The sequence below is a fragment of the Chrysemys picta genome, chromosome 6 (assembly GCF_011386835.1).
Source record: "Chrysemys picta bellii isolate R12L10 chromosome 6, ASM1138683v2, whole genome shotgun sequence".
Taxonomy (NCBI): domain Eukaryota; kingdom Metazoa; phylum Chordata; order Testudines; family Emydidae; genus Chrysemys; species Chrysemys picta.
Genome location: NC_088796.1, coordinates 103033632 through 103057228, shown reverse-complemented (window position 1 = coordinate 103057228; position 23597 = coordinate 103033632). Strand labels below are relative to the sequence as shown.

General features: G+C 39.4%; 1 protein-coding gene and 1 non-coding gene across 4 annotated transcripts; both read right to left on the bottom strand.

The window, feature by feature from the left end:
* Positions 1–783: 783 nt before the first annotated feature.
* Positions 784–22482, bottom strand: HAUS6 (HAUS augmin like complex subunit 6). Of its 3 annotated transcripts, none has more exons than XM_005297675.4 (17): positions 22081–22482; positions 20648–20743; positions 19771–19849; positions 18241–18373; positions 14930–15077; positions 13714–13779; positions 13550–13601; positions 13170–13343; positions 11937–12130; positions 10997–11126; positions 10295–10397; positions 8419–8506; positions 7199–7271; positions 6348–6533; positions 5262–5397; positions 3724–4770; positions 784–2182 (listed from the first exon to the last, which is right to left on the bottom strand). In XM_005297675.4, exons 1-17 carry the CDS (start codon positions 22194–22196, stop codon positions 2085–2087), a joined length of 2919 nt encoding a protein of 972 aa, XP_005297732.2. In that variant the 5' UTR covers positions 22197–22482; the 3' UTR covers positions 784–2084. The 3 variants fall into 3 exon arrangements, with proteins under 3 accessions (XP_005297732.2, XP_065405535.1, XP_008166706.2); XM_065549463.1 differs by having other exon boundaries at positions 21172–22339; XM_008168484.4 differs by lacking the exon at positions 20648–20743.
* Positions 7345–7476, bottom strand: LOC112059538 (small Cajal body-specific RNA 8). The gene has a single exon (XR_002888846.1). It is a non-coding gene; the product is annotated as a small Cajal body-specific RNA 8 (non-coding RNA).
* Positions 22483–23597: the final 1115 nt, after the last annotated feature.

The following is a 23597-nucleotide window of genomic DNA, read 5'->3' as shown; positions in this document are numbered from 1 at the left end:
TTAATCTGCTAGGAGAAAGTTGGAAAAAAAAATGGAAATATACTTTTCTAAGATGACATTTTACTTAGCAAATGGCCATCACCTTCTGAACTGCTAACTTACCTGCCATCACAAAGGCATAATGCAAAAATCACATGGAGGGCCCAAGAGGTCAAAGACTTGTATAAAGGGCTTAATTTTTTCACTCTTGCATTGTTTGCTGAAGAGAAATTCCATCTTTCCTAGCCCATGGAATTCAGATTCTTAAAAAACAAACAAGGGCGAAGAAATACTTGTGTAAGCATTTTTATAGCAGTGGAGAATTATATGAAGGGAGGCAGCCACAGTGTCTGTTCATAGGCAGGCTGATGGAAAAAAAAACTTCTCCATGATTAAACAATCCAACCCTTCTAACATGTTTAGTAATTAAAACCTTATATCCAATTGTTTCTCATGAAGACAAAGATTATCTAGTTCTTACTGTACTTGCTCCAACAATACCTACTGGTCTTCTACAAGAATACCTTATCCAGCAAATCCTGGTCATTTGGTGTCAATTATTTTGACCATTTAAAATGGAAATTCATTGAAACATATCATTTTGTATACTCCGATCAGTAGCTGGAGTTCAACAACGATAAAGACAACTCTACAAAGTCCTCAGCCCAGTGCTGGACCGGAGCTCAGTTTATGATTTCTAGAGTAAATATGCTGGTAATTCTCTTTATTTCATAGTAATGCAGAGTCACTTTAGATATCAAGTCCCATTTCACTGCCTAGAACACAAGTAGACAAATCTTAGACTGGGTTTGCAGGATGAAGTTTATAAAATTAAATATTTCTGTAACAAGATTGAAAACTGTTTTTCATTTTAATAAACTATTTAAAAACAAAGTTTAAATAAACACAAGACAAAGTCAAACATGAAATCTAAAGTTAGACAAAAATCCTAAATTACTTTAACCCACAAGTGGATTTCTAATTGGTCTTGTTAGTGGGATTAGTTACAGTGTTTGGGAGCATTCCTTTGTCCTACTCTTCATGTGCCTTTCTTCCACTTGACTCCCCTCTCCCTAAATCTTTCCTCACTTTGCCTTTAGTTCTACTTGAACAGTTACTGGTCCCCAGAGTTTTAAGTCAAGAGGTTTGTTTATGGAAGGTGGAGTAGTGAGGCCATAGACATCAGGGCTCCATCTTACCAAACTGATTCTCTTCCCTTGCAAGTCAATAAATTAGGCTAAATCACACCCACACCTTGATCTGAATACACAGAAGTTTTTAGTTGCTTACAATGGGCAGGGAAGGATGGATACAAATGTATCCCCCTTCAGTCCCAGGTATCCAACCTGGAAAGGTCTCCCGGCCTTTTCTGAATAGCCCCATCATTTCTCCTGACAAACAATGCTATAACCAAGGGTACTACCAGTGGAACCATGCTGCTGTGGAATTGGGGCACCAGAGCTGGTGGCAGAAAAAGGGCCTCCATAAAATAAATTTGACAAGTCAGATTGGGAGGCAAATGTCATTCCCCAAACAGGGAACTGGGGAGAGGAGGCTTTTACAAGAATCCATCCTCTTTCTCCTACAAAGTCCATTCACAATTTGTGTGGTAATTAAAGTTCCAATTTTGCTAGACTTCAAAAATTAAAGAATGATATCCTTGATATCTTATAATGCACGTGGTTAAATGTAATTTTTCAATAGCGTCCTTGACTAGTTTTTTTTTTTTTTTTTAAATACTTCAGATTAAAAAGTGAACTGTTTTAGGAAGTCGCGTCAGCCTCAGGAGTTTCAGTGTGCATGACTTAACCACACAATCCAACAAAATGTTTGATTCCACACATCTGACTATTAGTCTCTCTCATATCAATGGTCAAAAATCTCCAAGTCCCTCTGGTCAATGACCAAAGAAAGAATTCAGCCTTAATGGACACAGTACACAAAGGAAATTTCTTCCCAGGTTACATTTAAATGCTTATTTTAACGATGTATTGGCAGAATTTCTGTCTGAAATGGAAGAATGAGTTTGAAAAATGTAAATTACAAATAGCATTTTAAATTATACGTCTAATTGTTTAGTACAAAAGCATTACGCATCCAATGCATCATAATTCTATTAAGTGTGAAACTGCTTCATCTTTACGTGTCTTTATATCAGATGATGATTCTTTTGCATCCAGTTTCTCCTTCAAATTCTCTTCTTCTAGAAAAAGAATGTATTGGTATATAAATGTATAGTATTAAAAAAATTGACATACCAGATAGCCTTAGGAAAAAGACTGTAGTGTTTCGGGACTCTTCCTACAGATGCAATTGTTCAAAATCAGGGAAAGGAAAAATTCCCATATCTACACAACCAAAGAAGCTGCAACTAATAACTAGAGAGGATTCTGGTGTACACCAACACTGGAAGTACAACCTGTAAGCAGCCAATTTGAAGTGTTATTGCTGTTTAGTATATGTAAAAGCATCAGTTATGTAGCAATATATATTAACTACCCGCTGCTGCCGAGGGAGAAAAGGCTTATCAAATGTGGACTACAGGAGTGATGATCTTTAAGTCACTTCCAATAAATGAGAATGTTACTGAATGTAGATTACTCAGAGCTCTCAGCAAGCAGGGCCAAGGGAGAACTAGTTTAAGTGTCTGCTTGATTTCCTTCCATGGCATTGCATGTAATAAGCAATCTGGTCCCAAACCATTTAGGACATTTAGCTTTCAGGTGTCATCTAGGCTGTTTATAAGTTAACTGACAGCAAGTACAATTTAAGGAGGACCACTTAACCAAGCAGTTACATTCATTACTATCTTCAGTTTCTTGATAGTTGCAGGATGCAGCCCCATAGAGTGCATTGCAATCTTGTAGTCTGTCATTGTCCCTTTAAGATTAACCTGTTAAATTCAATTTATCAACTTTTCCATTTGACATTTAAGTGAAAGTGTCCTGGATACTTACTGTAGACTGACAGTTGAGTAGGGTCCGCGTTAAATGCAAGTGCACTTACAAAGCTAATTCCTGTCATACTAATTACTCAAGTATACTGACTGATGCTTACAGGTGTACCAGTAAATGCCTAGTGCCACTGGATTTCTGTTTCTGGTGTGGAAAGCTATGTTGTGTTTCATTAGCGTAAGTATTACCTAGGTCTCTCTCGCATTTTGGTGTCTATAGTCTGGCAAAGACTCCCATAGTTCCATATTTGGAAAATGTAACTTGCAAGATATGGACTTTATCAATTTCATCACCCACCTCTGGGGAGAGGTGTCATTTTTCAAGAAAGGAAAACTATGCCTATGTGAAATCTTTAGAAACTAGTATATTGGAGGATGACTGTCCTGAATACCTTTATACTTTTTAAAAAGTTTAAAAGGCTCCCTCTACTCCACTGCTGAAAAGACTAAGACAACAGAAAGTGCACACAACCCAAAGGTCAGATCTACATCTTTCTCGCTCCTTCCATGATTTTTTTTTTTTAATATATACACACACACACACACACCCACACACACCCACACCCACACACACACACACACACAAACACCCACCCACCCCTACATTGCTCCTTTCAGGGAGAATGACAGTAGCTGTAATTGTGGCAACAATCCACTACCTTGGTGGTTCCCTTCTTCCCCTTAACTCCTAAAGCAGAAGCCAAGTACTCAGATTATGTTCAGGAAACCCAGAAGTGAAGAGTTCCACATGTACAGATAGTGGCACAATCCTGTCAAAAGCACAAACTTACCCTTCAAGTTATGCAGGAAGTCTCCAGGTTTCTTTTGCATCATTGGCCTTTGTCTGTCTTGAACTGGAGAAAATGCAATCAGTGGAGAAAAAGTGTGCCTTCTTTCAAAAAGAGACATGCGTGAAGGTGTCTTGATATACTCTGCATCCAATGCATAGAGTTTTCCTAGAGGACTAAATACTTCTTTTGTTTCTGTGCATCCTGGAGTAAGGTTTATCTCTGATCTATGCCTCAGAAATTGTTTTCTAGGTGACTGAAATGAATCTACCTCATTTCCAAAAACTGTCTTTTTCAGTGCTTCATACCTGTTGCGAATAGACTGTAAATCCTGTTTACATTCTTGAGCGGCCCATTCATTTTTCACTATGTTTTCTAAAGACTTGCTGTCCCTTGAGTTATCTTCGACGTCATCATCAGTCTCTAAACTTTTAGAGCTATTAAGACTTATGTTGCCAAGTTCCTCTGGAAGAGTCTCATGTAGTATTCCAAACTGGATAACTTCATGACTGTCAGAACTAGTACCACTTACCATTTGAGAAGCATCCCATGACAGAGTTGTATGCATTGAAGAATTCTGACAAAAATAAGGTGATAGAGCATCTGTTTTAATATCTCTCTCTGCACTATTATCCAGAGGATTCATGCTCTTATCTACAGCTGGAAAGACAGATTCTTCTAGATTTTCTGTGAGACTTTTACTTGAAACAGTATGTTTTGATCCAAGCTCCCAGGATCTTTCGTTATCTGGCATTCTTGTAGCTGGTATCTGTGTTGGCGATTCACTGATGTGACTAACCACCACCTGCTTTTTAGGTGCAGGTGTCATCCAGCTTACTGAAGATTTCCCTTCTTGTAAATTAGAAACATTAAGGTCAGACATGTGAGATGAAGACATAAAGCAGGCCATACTAGAATCTATTCGGCTACAAATTGCAGACTCTAGGTCCAATGGAGCTTCTTTTGTCACCATTTCAGTCTGAGCCAACTCTGTATCCGAAGGATCTTCAGCTTGAATAGCTTTTCTCCATGAGCTTCTAATTTCAGTAACTAAGATTGAAACAAATTAAGAACATACTTAAGGGCAATTCCATATTGTTTAGCCACCTATTTTTCTACTTTTATAAAAATGTAAACATGCTACCTTTGAAACGATTGATGTTTTCCCACCCATGCCCCGAAAGCCGACAGCACAGAGGTGATGGCATGGGAGTTCTATACCAGTGTTTCTCAACCTTTTAGATACCAGAAACCACTTTTTGCCTCCTAAACTGTGTCAGGGAGATCTCTGGGACTGGCGCCAGTCCGTGCACCAGTCATTGAGAAACGCTGCTCTACACTGCCTTAGTCATACTACGTTCATTTTGTTACAGGTACTATGTTGTGTTACAGATAAGTATGTCATCCTGATAACAACTGTTAGGAGTTAAAGCCATTGTGATTGAGCAGTGTTTGGAGGGGTGGAGGTGGGGCTGTCCTTTAACATGGCAGCAGAAATTCACTGAAGTTTAACTACTCTACGTTATGAAAACAGAACTTACTCAGATTTTCTGGAGTTCGTGGGATCTGTTTCCTTGTTAAGAAAGGGTTAGACGCCAATGAGCCAATTAGGTCATCTAACTCCATTCCTTTTCCTCCAGCACCCTGAGTCGATTCTGATACCACTACATCTGCAACCTATAGGAGAAAGTTTAGAGAATGGAAACTCTTGAGGAAGATAATAACCTCACATCTGCCACATCCAAATGTTTGTCCAACAATATTCAGATGCTGTAGTTAAATGCCAAAATATGTACTAGTTATAGACCTAAGATCAGTTTTGTAAGTTGCAGAAAGCTTTCAGTAAGTGAAATAAAAGGAAAAGCATCAACTCTGTCAAGCATATACAAAAAAATGCACAAATGGTACAATAAGCTCTATGTCACCAGGGTATGCTTAATCACGTAGTCTCCCAAGGAAGACCAATGATGGCTGCTTAATAAGAACAAGCAATCTTTGATTAACAGCATAGTTTAGTTTCATGAATCTTATACTGGCTCTGATAGTTTGTTGCCTTAATAGCTTTCAGTCCCTTCTATATTTGTGTGATATAGAAAAGGAATTCAAACTTTCTACCCTCCTTCTTCTGGGCTATTAGTTTGTTCCATCAACGGCAGCTACGTATACTTGACTATTATTCTATTTACTGCACAGTGTCAGCAGTAGATGCAACAGAGGGACAGGCTTAAGCCCTCTCCCAGTGGAAGTAGGCCTATTTACAGAAATCTAATACAAATACAGAAATGAGGTACCTTAGAAATATCCAAGCACTGAAAACACTCTCCAGGAATATTATGGGCTTTATAGATTCCTGCACAGCAGCATTACTTTTCTTCTGGTAAATCAGAAAGGCCACCACCCACTAGGATATTCCAATTAAGAGTATTCTATTGTACTGTATTTGAGCAATGTGTACTTTTAAATTATAGCCTTTATCCTTTTCTTCTTAAAGGACTGAAAATTAAGCTTAGAAAGCTACAATTAAATAAGAATAATTATCATAAACAAATGAGTACCAAGATCAAATTATCTTTAGAAGATCAGGATTAGTGAATGAAGCGTAATTAAGAAATGAAACCTCTCCTAACCTCTTCTGCCAGTTGCTCTTGTGCTTTCTTAACGGGATCTTCTCTTCTAATTGCAGTTGGTGATTGGAGTACATGAGTGTCTCCGTTCTCCCAAGCTTCTATTGGTCTAGGTTTGTGCACTGCATATTTTAAGATTTTTTGAGAAACAGACCGTTCTTTCCTTTTTGGAGTTGTAGTATGTACATCCTAAAGGAATATAAAGAAGTTTTTAAGACTTATATTGTGAAAATGTAAAACCTGAAGGAACTACCATACTAAACTGCACACCTGTAGTGTCAGCGTTAGTTTAATCAAATAGTAAATCAAACACTGAAAAACATTTGTTCCAGTCAGATTTTAAGTGGACACAAAGCATGCCTACGTAGGTAAAGTGTTGCATATAGATAACAGCAAGCCCTTGGGTTTGCCCTTTCTGTGTCTAGTGCAGCCAAGATGCAGCAAAGGTGCTTTTTAGACCATACTTACATTCCTCAACCTGGGACCACCATGCAAACCCCAAAGCATAATTTAGGATTGGCCCTATGGATGGTGCTCAAGTTGTGCTGCCACTTCAGAGCCCCCAGAAGGAGCTGTTCCAACAGCCAGATATTACTGGTGTAATACAGACACTTCCTATGCTGGGAGTCGGGCTTGGAAACTTATCACAGGTGCTATGCAGCCTGGCGATTTTCCCAATGCCTGGGGAATCCTCTGGTAGGTGGCTCTGCTAACATCATGACTATTTTCAATCTACCAGCAGGACCCAGGAAAGTATGCCAAGTTTACCTTGCAGTCTCTTAATGCAGACAGAATACAAATTTCTCAAGTGTTTAATTTTTTTCCAAAGACAATTTAAGCTATTAAAAACTGACCTTTTCAAGTACCACACTGCTGGGTTCAGCTGTGAGAAAGCTCTGTGTAGCTGACTGCAAGTGTGAGAGCATCCTAAAAACAGACAAGATTCCAGTTATTGAAACTAAACCAAACATGCTGCATACAAGTCTTATGAAGCTCAGTTTATTGTCTGCCCCGTATCTGTCCGTTATGATTTCCCTCAATTCATCCCGGTCATCAGAAGGCAGTTTTATATAGGGAGGGACTTGTGACAATTAGAGCGAATTTTTAGCCCTATTTGTGTATCAGTCTCCCAAGCAGTAATAAATATGAAACCCACACACATACTTCTCTTTATATAAAGTTCCAGTCTAGAAGTGTATTATTTGTATTGGGAATTTGAGATCAACTTGAGTTCTACAGCAGACGGTTGAAGGATAAGGGCATCATTTTAAGGATCAATGTATTTCAGTTCACTTGTCACACCACATGAAAGTATGTATTCTTTAAGTGTTAAGTAACCTGCCTGTAAGCTTTTTGGTACTTGTGGATTTGAATTGTGTTTTAGGTGTTTTATGAAGTCAGATAGTTGGCTACTAGTACAAGTTTAAGTCAGCTCTGATGGGCAAAGCAGAAGAACGAAACTAAATACCATCACTGCTTCTAAGTAATTTTACCTATTTCTCTTTTAAAAACTATTAAAATTCAGTTCACTCACTAGGAAGCAAGTAATCTAATTATGTATAGTAGTATTCCTACCTGTTTTACCACCTTTTATAACATAGGTATTTGTCCATGTTACACATTTAGTTTCTTGGAATTTTCAGAAAGTTACCTACAGTCACTCAATATAACACAAGTCTAGCTTTAACTGCTTTGATAATCTGAAGAGAACTCCGATGCAGATGATATGAACTGATTTCTAGGAATGAGATAGTCAAAATTTGTTGAAATTTTTACTCCCTTTATTTTTTCAAACATAACAGCTTTCAGGTTTGTAGGAGTCCTTATGTGGCTCCATGAAAAATACAACCTTCTAAAATGCCATAGAGAACCAACTAGGGTAAACAGCTGCCATGCAACTCTGGACCCTCAAGATAGGGATAGTTATATAGTTTCATCCTTTGTAGGGAATATGTAAAAGCTTCATAGAAGAAAGTGTTTAGAGGAAGAATCTTAAAGAGGAAAGTAACCATCTGCACCAGTTGACCTCTTTTACTCATGTATTAAATGGTCCTAGATCATTTTTTAATCATACCTTCCTGTAGATGTGGTGTCCATTATACTTTCCATTGCTGCATCCTCTTTCTTATCGTCATTTGCTTGACAATCCTTTTTTGGCGTATCTAGAATAGAGAATGGAAGAGATTTGTTACCACTTTTTGCCTGGTCCGTTTTCTTTGATTATAAAGGACCAGAGGTGACAACAATTTTAGATCTAGGAGTGCTATAAGCAGACCAGTTCAAAAGGCTATTCAAAATGCCAATTTAACAAAACCCTTATGTACTCTACAGTGATTTGCCAATACCAGAAAATAAGTTATGGCACGAAGCTAGTGGGCAGAAAAGTGTGCAGATATCAAACACATACACAGTTTAGTACAAGGGCTCTTCAATTAACAGAAATTCAGTATTTTGATTCATTGCAGGCATAAAAATTCAACCCCAAGTGATAGTGTTAGGCCCAAAAATATGGCATATAGAACATTGTTTGGCCAGCTTAGCCAAAGTTAGGCTAACAGTAGTTGCTGGGCCATTCCTGTCTCTCTGTGAAACCTGAGGGCATGCTTGCTTGAGCTGCAGAGAATGAGATAAGAGGTTGGGGCCGCATTCTTGTACCAGAAGTGCTAGGAACAGTTTGTTTGGACATATGGAAACTTGCAGTCTCCACTCCCTGTTTCTGTTCTTCATCTGTTCTTAACTCCCTCCTTTCTCCTAGTTTCTGGTGCATGACAACAAAGCTCATAAGAAGTTGCTGAGGCATCACAAATTGTTTGTAGTGTCAAAGAAGATAGATATGCATGAATACTAGAAGCTTTCTAACTAATAAAGGGGGGTTGGTGTTTTAACTATGACGCGACGGAACTGTCTATATAACCTTACTAGTTATTGTGATCGGGGCTGGTTCTCTCTGGAGATGGGCCGCTCTCTATTGTTGTGTGCACTCTTCAATAAAGAGCTTGTGTTTGGACCTTGCTGGTGTTGCCTGTCTCTCTGCGGTCAGACAACGAACCGTGCCGTCTGGGTTCGAGTCCCCGACAATAGGGTTTGTTTTTTTTTAATTAAGTCATCAAAGATAATGCCACTTCAACCACAAGAACCTCTTATTATATCACTACATTTACAATGCCAATATATTCTAAATTAAGCTCTAGGAGTTAGCTACAGTTAATATGCAAGCAGCTCTTTGTAGAAATGGATGTTAGTGAACACAATTTTAACCAACTTAAAAAACACGTTGTGCTAATGCAACAGACAGATCACAAAGGCAGAGTAATAACCAGGATGGTTCTCTAGAATTATTAAAAACTGCAAATTAAAAGAACTTCCAGCCAGGAATCTGCATGCAAGAAAGCCAAGGCAAACATACATGCTATGCAAGTGTTACCAAAATTCTGAGACTTCCTTGGGTTTTTGTAGTGTTACCTATCCAGCCTAAAAATGAATGTTTCTACTAGAAACAGGTTTAAGTTATTGCAGTTAGAAATCTAATAGCTGGACCCACAAGGGTTTTACTTTAATTAAAAAAAAAAGTTGACTAAGTGGGGGAGAAACAAGGCTCACGACAATTGCAAGAGACAATATACTTTAAACGCTCACCATGCATTAGTGAGATGAAAGTGGCACTGAAATCCAGGTTTTAGACCTATTAGCAGTTTTCCTCTGATAAAAGCTGGGTTCTCAGCCCAAGTTTCCTTATTCCTCCATGAACAAGAAAGTCTTATTTTTTGGCAGACACAAGAAGCAGTACTGAAAGGCTCAAAAAAAAAAAAAAATCCTCAGCACTCATCTGTCAGAAGAAGACTGCCATGACAAGGAACTATTGAGGACTGGAGTATCAAAGGCAAGCAGAGAATCCTTTCAGGCCATGCAACACCCTAGGGATAACCAAAAACCTTATATAATTTTCTCACCTGGAATTGATGCTGGATATTTACAGAAGACACTGCTTTTATAAGCCTCTTCTGTTGCAGGATCGAAAGAAAGAGGAGACATAGCTGGTAACAAATCAAGTACCTTTTCAAAATAAAAATAAATTATTAAATAGTTATTTTTTGTGAAAGACTTCAGATCAGTAATATTTGACACTACTGAAAGCGATGCAATAATTTTTTAGCTAAAGGCCAGATGCAGTGAGATTACAAGAAAGTGTTTAGCAGATGCTATGAAACCGTTATCCTTCATTCATTGGAAATAGACTAAAAACTTACCAGATCAAACTTTATAAAGTACATTTTATGCTCAAAGACAGATACGACTTGAAAATTAAGTGCTCTTTTAACTACAGAAAATTTCATGAGGTAATTGCTATGCAAGTTTGCCCACTGACTTGCTACTATGACTCACTCCTGACCTGAAGGGACCAACTTTGAATTACCTATAAGGGTACCAACTTTGATTGGTTATCATAAAGGACTCATGTCTACTTTGAACTAAACTTACACCTACTCATTTTTAAAAGGCCAAAGAGGCTAGAACATTTTTAATATCTGGTACACTGGAAGCATTAAAAGGATTCTACTGCAGTTATATATTTGTTAGAAAGTCTGCTTCAGCTCTCTCAACCCCAGAAAACAGCCATACTCTAACTTCTCCAAAAAGCTCATATTACTTACTGGATTCTGATCTTTAATTAAACTGAAGGGAGACTGGCCAAGGAAGTTTTCCCACTTCATATCCCAATCTCTTTGTTTTTCAGCAATTGATTCCACTATGGACACATGATCCTCTCGCTTCAGTTTGTGCCTGCAACATTTAAAAAACAAACGGACCTTAAGTATTTGTACTGGAAGTAAAATCATGTTACACAGAAAGCAGACTTTGATAGAGATCAGATGTTTTCCCTGGGTATGTTGCAATTGCTTGGGATGGACAACTCTGTGCTATCAAAGTATATTTAGTTGCTGATTTTGTTTATCTTGTAACAATTGTCAGATAATATAGTCACTGAAATTTAACAAGACAGAGTTCTAGAGTATCACCCACTTAAGTGTCCAGTTGTTTCTTTTTTACAAACCAGTTTTACATACCAAATACGAGCTTTGCAAAGAAAGCATAGATAAATGACTAAAACACTGTCATTAGACTCTTTAAAGAACACAATACCTAAAATAATTAAAGGGTGAATACAAGAGATTTAAAATCTTAATTTCAATTTACTATGCTAAAATTTAGCCAGTACAATAGATTTCTCACCTATCATTTAAGATCAAAGGAGTAAGAATCCTTCACTACCATCACTGAACTAAGATGCCCAACCTCCATTTTCACACAGCCAGGAGCAAAGCTGGCTTGCTCATAAAGAGAGAAGAGGGGAAATGCTGAAGTTTGCAGATACTTGGGGTTTTACATCTACAGAGGTAACACCAATGAATTTGTCAGCCAAAATCTCTATCTAGAGTAGAGCTGATATCAGCATGTTCTCTAAGTAAAGCAAATAAGGCCAAAATATGAAGTGTTTTGTTATTTTGGAAGAGGGACACAGGAGACTACAGCTTCCCCTGTGCAAGAAAATAAGCATAGAGAGCCTCAGAAAAAAATGTTAAGAGAGTTTACCTCATGGACTTCAGACCCAATAAAATTTTATTCTGAAATTTGGTCTTCCCTTCAATATACTGACGATCTAATTTTAGTGCCTCATGGTCAACTTGTTGACGTTCATATCTTAAAATCTTCAATGCTTCATTTAATAATTGAATGACTGTTAACAGATTGAGTTTTCCAGCTTCATATACATTTCCTATATGCAACTTCAAATATTGAAAATAAGAGAAAACTGATTAGTAGTTACATAGATGCATCAGTTATTAGACTGCTACTTTTTCTATGAGGAGGTATAGTATAGGGATACAAAAAACTCTTATGATTATCAATCTGTACTTTTTTTTTTTTTTTTTTAAATTAAGAGATACTCACCTTGGTTTAGATCCAGAAAATTAAGGCTGCTTAGAGGGTTATATATAACATGAAATGAAAACATTTTAACAAACACAGTTTGTAACCACCCAGCACTTCTATGAACCTGAACAGCAACATGCACAATGCATGAGTCTGACCAGTCTAGTTTTGTTGTCCAAGCAGAGTGAAATGCAAAATGTAATAAAAAAAAATAAAGTTAGTTTTAAGTGTTCATTTTAATATGGGATTAGCAATGCAGTTATTGATATAATAGCTTTAGTGATGTTTACACTTAAAATAGGACTTCAAATAAAGAATATTTGTAACACCATACTGCAAGACATTTTACCTCAATACCTACAAGCACATTTGAATGTAGAAGAAAATAAGCCCCCAACCAATTGTCTCGTTGCTTTTCCTTATTCCTCAATTTTGACAATGACCAACATCTCCCTCTCTAAACATTTTTTTTTTTTTTTAAGTTTGAGGAAAGATCATGTTTTCCATATAGGTCTTAGAAATTCCCCCTATGTGTTTTTCCAAAAGTAATCTAGGCCTTTTCTTCACCCAAACATGATATCATTACTGCATTTGTGCATGTCTGTAGGGCAGGTTACAGTAAGAACATTAAATATAATCAGATCAGATTTATTCGTTCTCCCCAGCTACGCAAGAATACTTGGCATCTGATGCAACACTAATCAAGGCATGTTCCCAGGTTTATGAGCAGTATGCTGCGTTACTCTGGGCACATAACAGATGACAAAACAAAAGTGCAGCTCCATTAAGTGATAATTTCACTTGTCGCTTTTGTAAGGCAACTAGGAGTTCTATGAATAAAAAGCACAAACATGAAGAGACAAGTATTAGGTACTTTAAAGAATCACATACTTTGTACATTTGATTTTCAATTTTGTCAAGCAGCAGCCTTGGAACGTTGATAGTGACATTAGTTCCATCTAAAGCATACTGGTCCACATGACCATCAATAACAGAATCTACAACTTCTTTCTCCTTTTCCAAGAATGTAAGTGTTTCCATTACAGATGCCCACCTGGAGCGAACCTTAATGGGGGAAGGAAAAAAATGTCATGGCTCAAATGTTTGCCACACTATCTTGGTTAAAAGACCAGAAATGCATAAAGTTAAATGAGGAACGCTAGCATGTTTGAAGTAGGAGAGCAGTATCTGGGATGGAGTAATTGGTGGAGGGGTATGTTAACTTAAAAAAAATAAAGTCAGCCATCTGCCATCAAGAAGAAAATCCTCACCTTTTGAACTCTCTCTGCTTTATTACTTTGCTTTTGGCTATTTTGCTCCATTCTAGTTAAAAAAATAGATAATTGAGTTAGCTATGATGAAACTACCATTAAAGTTTACAATAGTCTGCCTTTAACTTCATGAATCTGAAGAACAGTTAGGAAGGAATACCTACTTTTGAAGCAGTTTGTGAAGCTCTGCACATTCAGATCTTGGATCTCTTATTTGTTTAGTCAATAATCTGCAAAAAACAAATGAGCAAAACAGAGCTACTATATCAAGTTGAAGACTTTCATTTTTGTTCTGATATCCCAATTCTAATAGCCATTGACATTGGAAAATATGAAGCCCAACCTGAATATCCAGATAGCACTGAAGCCTTGCACAGTTCACTATGAATAGGCTCACACAAGTTATTTTGTGCAAGATCTTTCCTAAAGATCTTACCAAAAACTTGAAAGTTTTCCAATCTTCCATTGGATTACACTGAAATATAATTTTCAGTAGCTACAGAAATGATATAGTTACTAGAAATATTATTTCTCAGCTATCCTAGTACTTAAATTATGGCTGAGGGCCAATTTACATGTTAATATACAGTTTCTCAACTATCTGGCATACAAATACCCGTGTTCTAATTGACTAGTACCCACTAGGAGCCAGAGCACTGGGATTTACATAGCTGCAGTGGCTAAACTTTTCAAGACCCAAGGGCCTAGCAGCTTAACTTGATTTTTTATTTTGTCATTTATATATAAATAGCCTGATTTGCAAAAGTACAATGGGCTCTTCAAGTATTCTGAAATGTTTTGATGGAAGAGGAAAAATAAAGAAGAGGAAGCTTTGAAAAGATGTCACTCAGTGGAAGTCGGGGTGTTAATTATTCCCCAGCAGGAAGAGACTGGATGTGCCCCAGGTGAAGACCGAAGAGGATAATTTAGTAAGACAACTAAAGCATGATACTGATAAAGCATATCTCAAACTGATAAACTCAGAGGTCAAACAGCTGTTATAACCACAACATAATTACTATGTTTTTTTAAACAGCAGTAACTTTAAATACACTATTAACTTAAAGTCTACTCTATACCCATCCCAGAGTGCTCCAGCCATTTTGGTGGATGAATAATCACATTTTAATACTTAAAATTTCTCTCTGCTGTTACCTGTTAAGGTCTACAAAAACAGCAAGACTATACAGGGAATTGAAACTAATATGCACAAAGTGTTGTCAATTGCAAAAAGCTGGAATTTCTTAATACTAGTAGGCAAGACATTTGCAAAAATGTTACTATAAGCTGGAAATGTCTATCTATATTGCCACACATGTAATAAGTAATGTTTATGAAGACATTCAATTAAAAATATCCTCCCCCACAAGAGTTACTTACTGTGCTTTTCTCTGGTACTCTCGAATTACAAAATCTTCCCTTTGTATAGACTGTAAAAATCTAATACATGCCACCCTGTATCTTGCTGCTGCCTTATATGAGTCACGAGGCCTTGAATTCACAGCTTCCGGAAAATGTATATTGGGGTCTATATAAATCAGTTAAACAGAAAGTTCAAAATGTGCCATCAAAATTATAGGTAATAAGACATGTTTCTAATTTAGGTGATTTAATTTAAATGCAAAATATAAAACGGAGGTTCCCATCTCTTTAGACGGGATGGATCAACATATATGGCCCCTATTCACCTTGTCCTTTTATCCATTTCTCTTCGCCTTTTTCCCCTTCAGGGTACATTTGTTCTTTCTGCATTCTTCCCTCACCATCTTACCAGAAGACTACATGCTCCTTGGAAAGTGGGAAAATTGCTCCTTGGGGACTCCATAGAGCCAACCCACATGTGCTGTGAAGAGTGCCATCAGAACAGAGAAGACAGTAGCTTTCCTGCTTATCTGAGCTGAGTAGAGGAAAAGTGCCCCTGCAGCAAGGACCACTATTGGAGCTGGGAAGGAAAGGCAGATTTTAAGACCCTGCCTGCTGACTTTCTTGCTGTTACATGAGCACTTTTGCAATGGGGCAGGGAGGAGTAGGAGGACTAGTTTGTCATACACCTTCCCCTTCCAGCATACTGTACAAGAGGGTATGTTTATATGGTAAGCAGAAAACCCCAGCAGTGAGTCTCAGAACCCTGGTCTACAGACTTGGACTCATGCTACAGCACTAAAAATAGCTGTGTAGACCAGGGGTCTCAAACACGCACGACCCACTGAGTTATTTCCTGCGGCCCGCCATAGGCGCCGACTCCACCGGCAGCCAAGCTCCTGTCAGCCCCCATTCCCCACACCTTGAGTGCACCACATCCCTGCTCCTCCGCCTACCTCCCTCGCTTCCCATTAGGAGAGAGGAGCGGGGAGGTGGCGGAGAAGAGGCAGGACCGGGGCAGGGATTTGGGGAAGGAGTGGGAATGGGGGTGGGGGTGGGGAAGGGGTGGGAAGAGGCGGGTCCTCATGGAACAGGTGGAGTGGGGGCAGGGCAGAAGGGGGGCTTTAACCAAAGTAATTCTAAAAGTAAATGCGTGTTTTGTCATTTGAGGTACATTACTGAGTTTATATTTTATTAAAACCCCTCTTCGTATTACAGTTTTAAAAAGTTAATACATTGACTTTTAATAGCATACTGTATTACTCTTCATTTTTTTACTATATTTTTGTATTGTTGTATGAAAATGTTTCAGTGATGCGGCCCTCGGGCCAATGTACTAGTCCTCATGTGGCCCTCGTGGTGATTTGAGTTTGAGATCCCTGCTGTAGACATTTGGGCTTGGGCTTTGAATCCCAACCCCTTCTCTACATTTCAGGGCCAAAGCTACATATACACAGCTATTTTTAGCACTGTAGTGCAATCTCGAGTCTGTTGATCCAGACTTTGAGACTTTCTGCTGTGGGTTTCTGCTTGCTGTGTAGACATAACCTTTCATGCCACTACCCTTCTTGGACTAATATGTTGTCTACTCACCCCCAGATTAGGAAACACTAACACAGTATCTCATAAGAGCATGAAGAAACTGGTTCCTCTACTTCACAGTACCTGCATGTAATAGAGGGGTATTTGGTTGCGTTTGACTAAGTTTGCTCAGATAGAAATTCAACTTAGTCAATTTCAGCAAGTGATTAAACTAGTTTTAGGGAAACTAATTCCCCCTGCCAGTTTTTTAAGTAAAAGTCACATATAAATTTCATCTCGTTCTTTCCACAAGAACCATCTTAACTATACTGGTGTTACCACCCCACTATAAACGCACAAAGTGCTGTCAGGTGTGCCTAGCAACCCAACTACAAAAAGCTGGTCTTTCAGTTACAGTAAACAATTACTTTAACGATAGAAAAATACAGATAAGATGACAGTGTCCCTTTAACTTAAGGCAGCTTTTCATAAGAGCTGGAGTTACTCAAAGAAACTACAGTGAGACCACAATCATCCGTCTAAGTGGTTTTAGTTCCCATTTTAAAAACAGGTGACGTGATAAAGGGTATTTTAGTAAGCAGTAACTCAGACCACCAAGAATAGCAGGCTAGTCTTATTTCTAACAACATGCTTGTTCTATTCTTCAATTAGACCGTAATAAAACTCTGCCATCTTCCCAAGACCCGCCCTGCAGCCATTATTAGCAAAACAAGTTTAACACTGGAAACAATACAAAAACAGGTAACACTGCTAAGAGTGTAGACTGCAGTTTTTAAGTTCCTACACAACTTGTACAATGCTATAGCCTGCATGTGTTGTCAGCTCACTTGCACTGGAATCAGAATGAATTTAATTAATTATGATTTCTGAAGCACTTGCAAAAGATATTTCAGAAGTCATGTTTTCACTTAGTTTCATTCATTAAGTTTCATTCAGCTTGGACCAGATGGGGTTGATAACAGAAGAAAGCTTTGCTGCTCTCACCCCATACCAGTGCATTTAGTACTTACAAAAGGTACCTGATGTACACACCTAGGAGACAAATTCTCTACATAAACACAGAACAGTCAACAGATTCCTAAGCTGCTGTCATTGTGCCTCAAACCTGTTTCCAGACCAGTTTATTTAAGTTGGTCTACCTTGTCTAAACACAAGCTGCAAGAGTGAAGTGAGTAGTTTAGTCTCCATGCTCATATCTTGACTCACTGCTGAAAAAGTGTATCAGCTAGTGCTACTGACACTCAGACAACTGGAGACAAACTACCAGCTCAGTTCACAGAATATTCTGAAACATGCAGACAGAAATATTGTTTATCACGCCTTTAAGGGAATAAAAATCAACCCGTAAAACCTTACACACCTTTATCGCTTAAGGAGATTTGTACTGCCTGATTACCAGTTTTCCATTTAGGAAAAAATAAGGAAACTCTAAATGGCTGCCATTTCTGTGAGGATGAGTATTTTAGAACTACATGGAGCAAGAACACACACATAAGTTTTAGCACCAAGATACAGGCAAGTGTTTTTTGTTAGGAACTAGAAAAGATAATATTAGATAAATCAATTTCCAAACAAAACTACTATACTACCGGGCAGCAATACTACCAGTAATTCAAAATGGGTCTAAAATGAGACCAGATCTGAACCCACTCCCTTCCAACCTCCAATGAAGATCTGGATTAACAACTCAGGCCCTTTTAAGATTTTTATAAGGGATTAAGCCCCAAACAGTTTCACACTGTGCCACATACTACGAATGAATCAATAAACAGGCAACAAAAACTTACCTTCAGAATCTTTTTTCATATGTTGTACTATTACATATCTTGCAAAGTGGTACATTAGATGAATAAATTTAGGACCACCAGGAGAAAGAAATAGTGAGGCTACAACCGGGGGAAAGCTGTTTCCACATTCATCCTAAGGCAATGAAATTGGCTACTATTAATAAATTCTCCAAAGAAGTGATTTTGTCAAAGTAAAAACTACCACACATTTAATTAAATATAAAGGACACTGTAATGGCATAAAGGTCTTTAGCTGCTACATAACTTTGAAGCAAACCCAGTCTATGTGTTGTCAAAATAATAGACAGTTGTGATATGGTAATTTGAAAGTTTGGATCCCCTCCTCCCCATCTCCGGGATGGGAACAAATTGTTTCAAGACTATGGTCGGGATTAGTTATGAATACCCGTTAGACTTCCTCTGCTGTCCCAACCCCTTAAAAGGTAAGTGCTCTATTCCAATTACAGTGTCCTGGAAAATACTTTAGCCACTGTTTCTTTTCCATATCAAAGGCACTGACTGTACTTTTTCCTTTTTTTCAATGATTTTGCATAATAGGGTACGTCTATACTTACCCGCTGGTTCGGCAGCAAACAATCAATCTTCTGGGATCGATTTATTGCGTCTTGTCTAGATGCAATAAACCAATCCCGGAAGTGCTCGCCGTTGACGCGGTAATCCTGCTCCGCGAGAGGAGTAGGCAGAGTCGACGGGGGAGCCTGCCTGCCGCGTGTGGACCCGTGGTAAGTACCTTTAAGTTCGAACTAAGATACTTCAACTTCAGCTACGTTATTCATGTAGCTGAAGTTGCATATCTTAGTTCGAACTGGGGGCTTAGTGTGGACCAGCCCATAGAGTTCACCCAACTTGACATTATGGAAAGGGGTTAGGATCTTGTGACAAACTGGAAACCCTCAAGCATGAAGGCCATGATTAGCAGAATCTCATTTAGACAGAAGCTAATGTAGAGGAAAGATCCAGGATACAGTTAGGGAACCAATTTTGCTTTGGGCCTGATTATCATTTCAATTCAAGAAGCTTGTTTAAACTTTAGCAGCTTTGCCCTTACCCAAGACAGACTAATATTCTACAGCTGCAAAGTTTCTTGTATCAGTAAAATTGCATTCTCAATATCAATGTCTTCTACAATGGCTGTAATTAATTGAAACATACAATATTTATGTTGAAATAAACTCTTCTCAACTTACCTTTTAAGAAAGCCTGTTCACTTATAGGTTTATCTGAGGCATGAAATACGCAGAAAACTAAGTGCATGGCTATAGCTTTTTGCATGCATGAAGCCCAAATGTATCAGCTTTGCAGTCTAAGCTTTACCATACCATGCTGTAACTTTTAGTTCAAATAAGTCTAAAAAAATTGATCTATGCCATATATTGTACTTGGGAAAGTTAGAGTTATTCTTTGGTTGCAGGTACTTTGTTTAATAACCTAAAACGCTACTTATACATGTGGTACTCTAAACAGACAAGAATTTCCTGCAGCGATCATTTCATACTTGCCAATACTTACTGAAATTTTTTTTAGCCATTCGCAGCATTGCTTCCTGAATTCAGCATCTCCCTTTTTATCCGCTGGAGGGCAACAAAATCTTTCCATTCCAAAAGAAGAAAAGTCAGTTTCAGTATATTTGTAAATAATTTAATTTACCTATTTAAGTATGTAGCTGAAAAATGCTAAGATTTGTAGTGATTCTTTTTAGGAGGAAGATAAGGTCGGAAAGAAGTAACAGTACTCAAACTATGATCAAAGGGTACCTGGAAGTTTCCTAAAATGACTAGCAGTGAAATGGTTCACACGCACAGATTTTTGCTATAAGGGCTCACAGTAAATACATTATAGCCAGAGCTGGTAGTGCCACCTATATTTAAGGTTGCCCTTTCGTATTATAAGGCCCTGTTTCCAACTGCTTATAACTTTGCCCAGCTGTTTGGGCTGAAATTTTCCATGCCAGGTGTCTGTTTTAGACAGAATTCTTTTTTTAGAAAGTTTCTGATAAAAAACAGTTTGGCTGCCTGAGAACCAGATTAGGGAAAATCTTTCGCCCATGTTAAAAAAATGCTTGCTGTCATTTCATTGAGAGGCTCTATGGCTTGAACCTGATACTTGATATTTGGATAGAGGGTTAAGAGATGTGCCTTTTGCCATCTCTGTGAAAACTTCCCCAAAATTGTCTACATTACGACTACTGCAGTAAAAATTTGAGCTAGGTAAGTTGTCTGTCATGCATTAAGAAGCTGTAACCCAAGTGTGAGAAACCTACACAGATGGTAGTTTTGTAACGCAATCTCCAAACAGGTTACCTCTGCCCCAGAGACTACATCAGTGATTATTCCTATTGGGTGTGTGTACAGAACATTGTTATTGATTACACAAAAATTGTGCATACCGGAAGATCTCTATTGAGCGTGAATGATCCAGTTTAGTAAACAAGAAGCGCGCAACCACATGAAAAGCATCCTTGTTTGGCTTGTCAAACATATTCCTGATAAATATAAAGTAGTTAGTGAAAACAACCAAAATAATTGACATTTAAGCATTCAAACAAACTAATTTAAGGTTTGTATGTGAATTTAAGACTACAAAACCCTTCAAATTCTTTGGCCTGCAAATTTGGCAGAACCCTTCCAGATTATTTTAACAATTTTTAATCCAATGAAGGAATCTGCAGCATTCTAGTCTCCTTAATAACATTTAGACAATTCCATCAAGAGTTTATTCTGTCTTGAAAGCAGAGATATGTCAGTTCAGTGCCACAACACTACCAAAGTGACTGTTTCCATATAAACTGCATCCAATTGTGTCAAATCCACACAGCAAGAGCTGTTGCTATTTCCAGACCTCATTTTTTCTGACAAATATAACGTACACTTGTAGTGAAAAGCAATCCAATAAAAAGTCCATTTTGTTTACCAGAGATACTGTGCAGGGCACTGTAAAGTCTGACTGCTCCATGTGAAAGGCCTTTCTATAAACCAGTGAACAATAACATGCATAACATCACATTTCGCTGGTCGATACCCACAACAGAAGGGATTTCAGGGACAGCTAGCTCCATGTTGGCAGATGTAGAGTTGGTGAAAGAGTTGTGCTGCCACAGCAAGTCAGGGACAGGCTTCTCAAAGCCACTGTGTTAGAATGGACACATCTCACCCTGCCTTCAAAATGGGAGCCCCACCCCCTTTTACCATCTGTCATGGGTAGGGCTCACTGGGGAAGAGCCAGGCCCTGTACGGGTTACCATAGTCAATGTTTTTCTGGCTATTTCCTCTTTTTGGAGGATCCATCCTCTGTCTGTGCAGATTTTTCAAACAGGAAATTTCTGGATTTTTTCAGAGCAAATGCTGCAGCTCAGAAAGAACCTCGATTGGTCCGTTTCCCAGTTAGTCCCTCACCAGCATCCACAGTTGCCCACCAAGGCCCTGGCACCCAGCCCTGAGCAGGGGGCCCCGCAGGAAGGCACTGACTGACATGTCCTGGGCTTGCGCCAGCCTGCCACTGTATTAGGGAGTGATACTGCTCCCCACATCCAGTGAGTAACCCCACAAGATACCCCCTTCAGCTCCCCAAACATCCTCTTTTTGGAAAAACGAAATATGGCCCCGGCGGGGCCGCATGTGATGCTCCCAGGTGACCAGGCCAGGAAATACCCACGCAAGGCATCTCCTGGCTCAAGGGATCCCCCCCGGCCCGCCAAATCTGCCAGCAGTAGCTCAGAAGCGTCCAGGCTCGCAGTAGCCTGGGCACCCTACTTGGGGATGGGGGTGGTCACGGCTGAAACGCTCGCACGCGCGGCCTGAGGGCGCTCCCCCCTGCACTCACACGCCCAGGCTGAGGTGGATGCTGAGCCTCCCGGCAGCGGCGGCGGCTCCCGCTCCCGGCTCGAAGCCCAGCGCCAGCAGGTAGAGCCAGAGATGCTCCTTCTCCCAGACGCTCATGCTGAGGGCCGGGAGCGCGGGGCGGGGCCGGAGGAATCGTGCGTCTCTACTCCGAGGGTTTCTGTCTCCGGCGGGGCCTTCTCTCGCCGCCGTTCCCGCTTCCTAACGCGGCCGCCATTTCGTTTAACCCGCCAAAGAAAAAAACAGTGCGCGGAGCGTCCTTCGCAGCGGAAGTGACGCCATAAGAGCGCGCCCGCCGCCGACCAATCAGAGCCCGGAAAGAAATCCTCCCGCGCAGCTGTAAGGAAGAACGCTCCACTACGCGAATTCTTAGATGCAGAAATGTAAATCCCAGCGTGCAGCGCGGCACACTCCCTTCCTTCTGGGTAAAGCATGGCCTGATGGGAGCTGTAGTCTCAGCCATGCTGCCAGCTGGGAACTGTAGTCTCTATGGCTATGAACTACTAAGGGCAAGCTACTGTTCTGGTCATAGGTGGCACGGGGCTAGTGATTCCTCAGAGCAGCATGGGGAGCCCCAGGCTTTGGCTGGGTTAATCAGAAGCTCTCAGAGAGGCTTTTGCAGAGAAAAACAAGGCTCTGGATTTCTAATGTTAAACACACACCTGTCCTTGGGAGGATAAAGGGTTTACTACTTGGATGCCATCATGTGCCAGCAATGCCCCTCTGCCATGTACGTTGGCCAAACCAGACAGTCTCTACGCAAAAGGCTAAATGGACACAAATCAGACATCAGGAATGGTAACATACCAAAGCCAGTAGGAGAACACTTCAATCGCCCTGGACATCCAATAACATTTAAAAGTAGCCATCCTACAACAAAAAAACTTCAAAAACAGACTTAAAAGAGAAACTGCAGAGCTACAATTCATTTGGAAACTTAACACCATCTATTTGGGCTTGAAGAGGGACTGGGAGTGGCCAGCTCACTATAAAAGTAATTTCCCCTCTCTTGGTATTGCCACCTCCACCTCCTCCTCAATTATTGGGAGTGGACCACATCCACACTGACTGAATTGGCCTTGTCATCACTGGTTCTCCACTTGTAAGGTAACTCCCTTCTCTTCATGTGCCAATATATATTTATGCCTGTATCTGTAATTTTCACTCCATGCATCTGAAGAAGTAGTTTTTTTACCCACGAAAGCTTATGCCCAAATAAATCTGCTAGTCTTTAAAGTGCCACCGGACTCCTCATTGTTTTCTTGGATAGTCAACATATAACCGTTCAGGACTTCTCTATGCATCATAAACAAACAGACAATCTCTTCCCCCCCCCCCCCACCTTTAAACTAAAGAAGATTACAAACTAAAATTTGTAACATTTAATGCATATTAAACACACCTCCCTCAGCCAGGCAGATTTTGGGCAACTCCAAAAAGACTGGACTTACTGCTATCTTTTGGAATATTTTAATACAGGCTGGTCTACACTGAAAACTT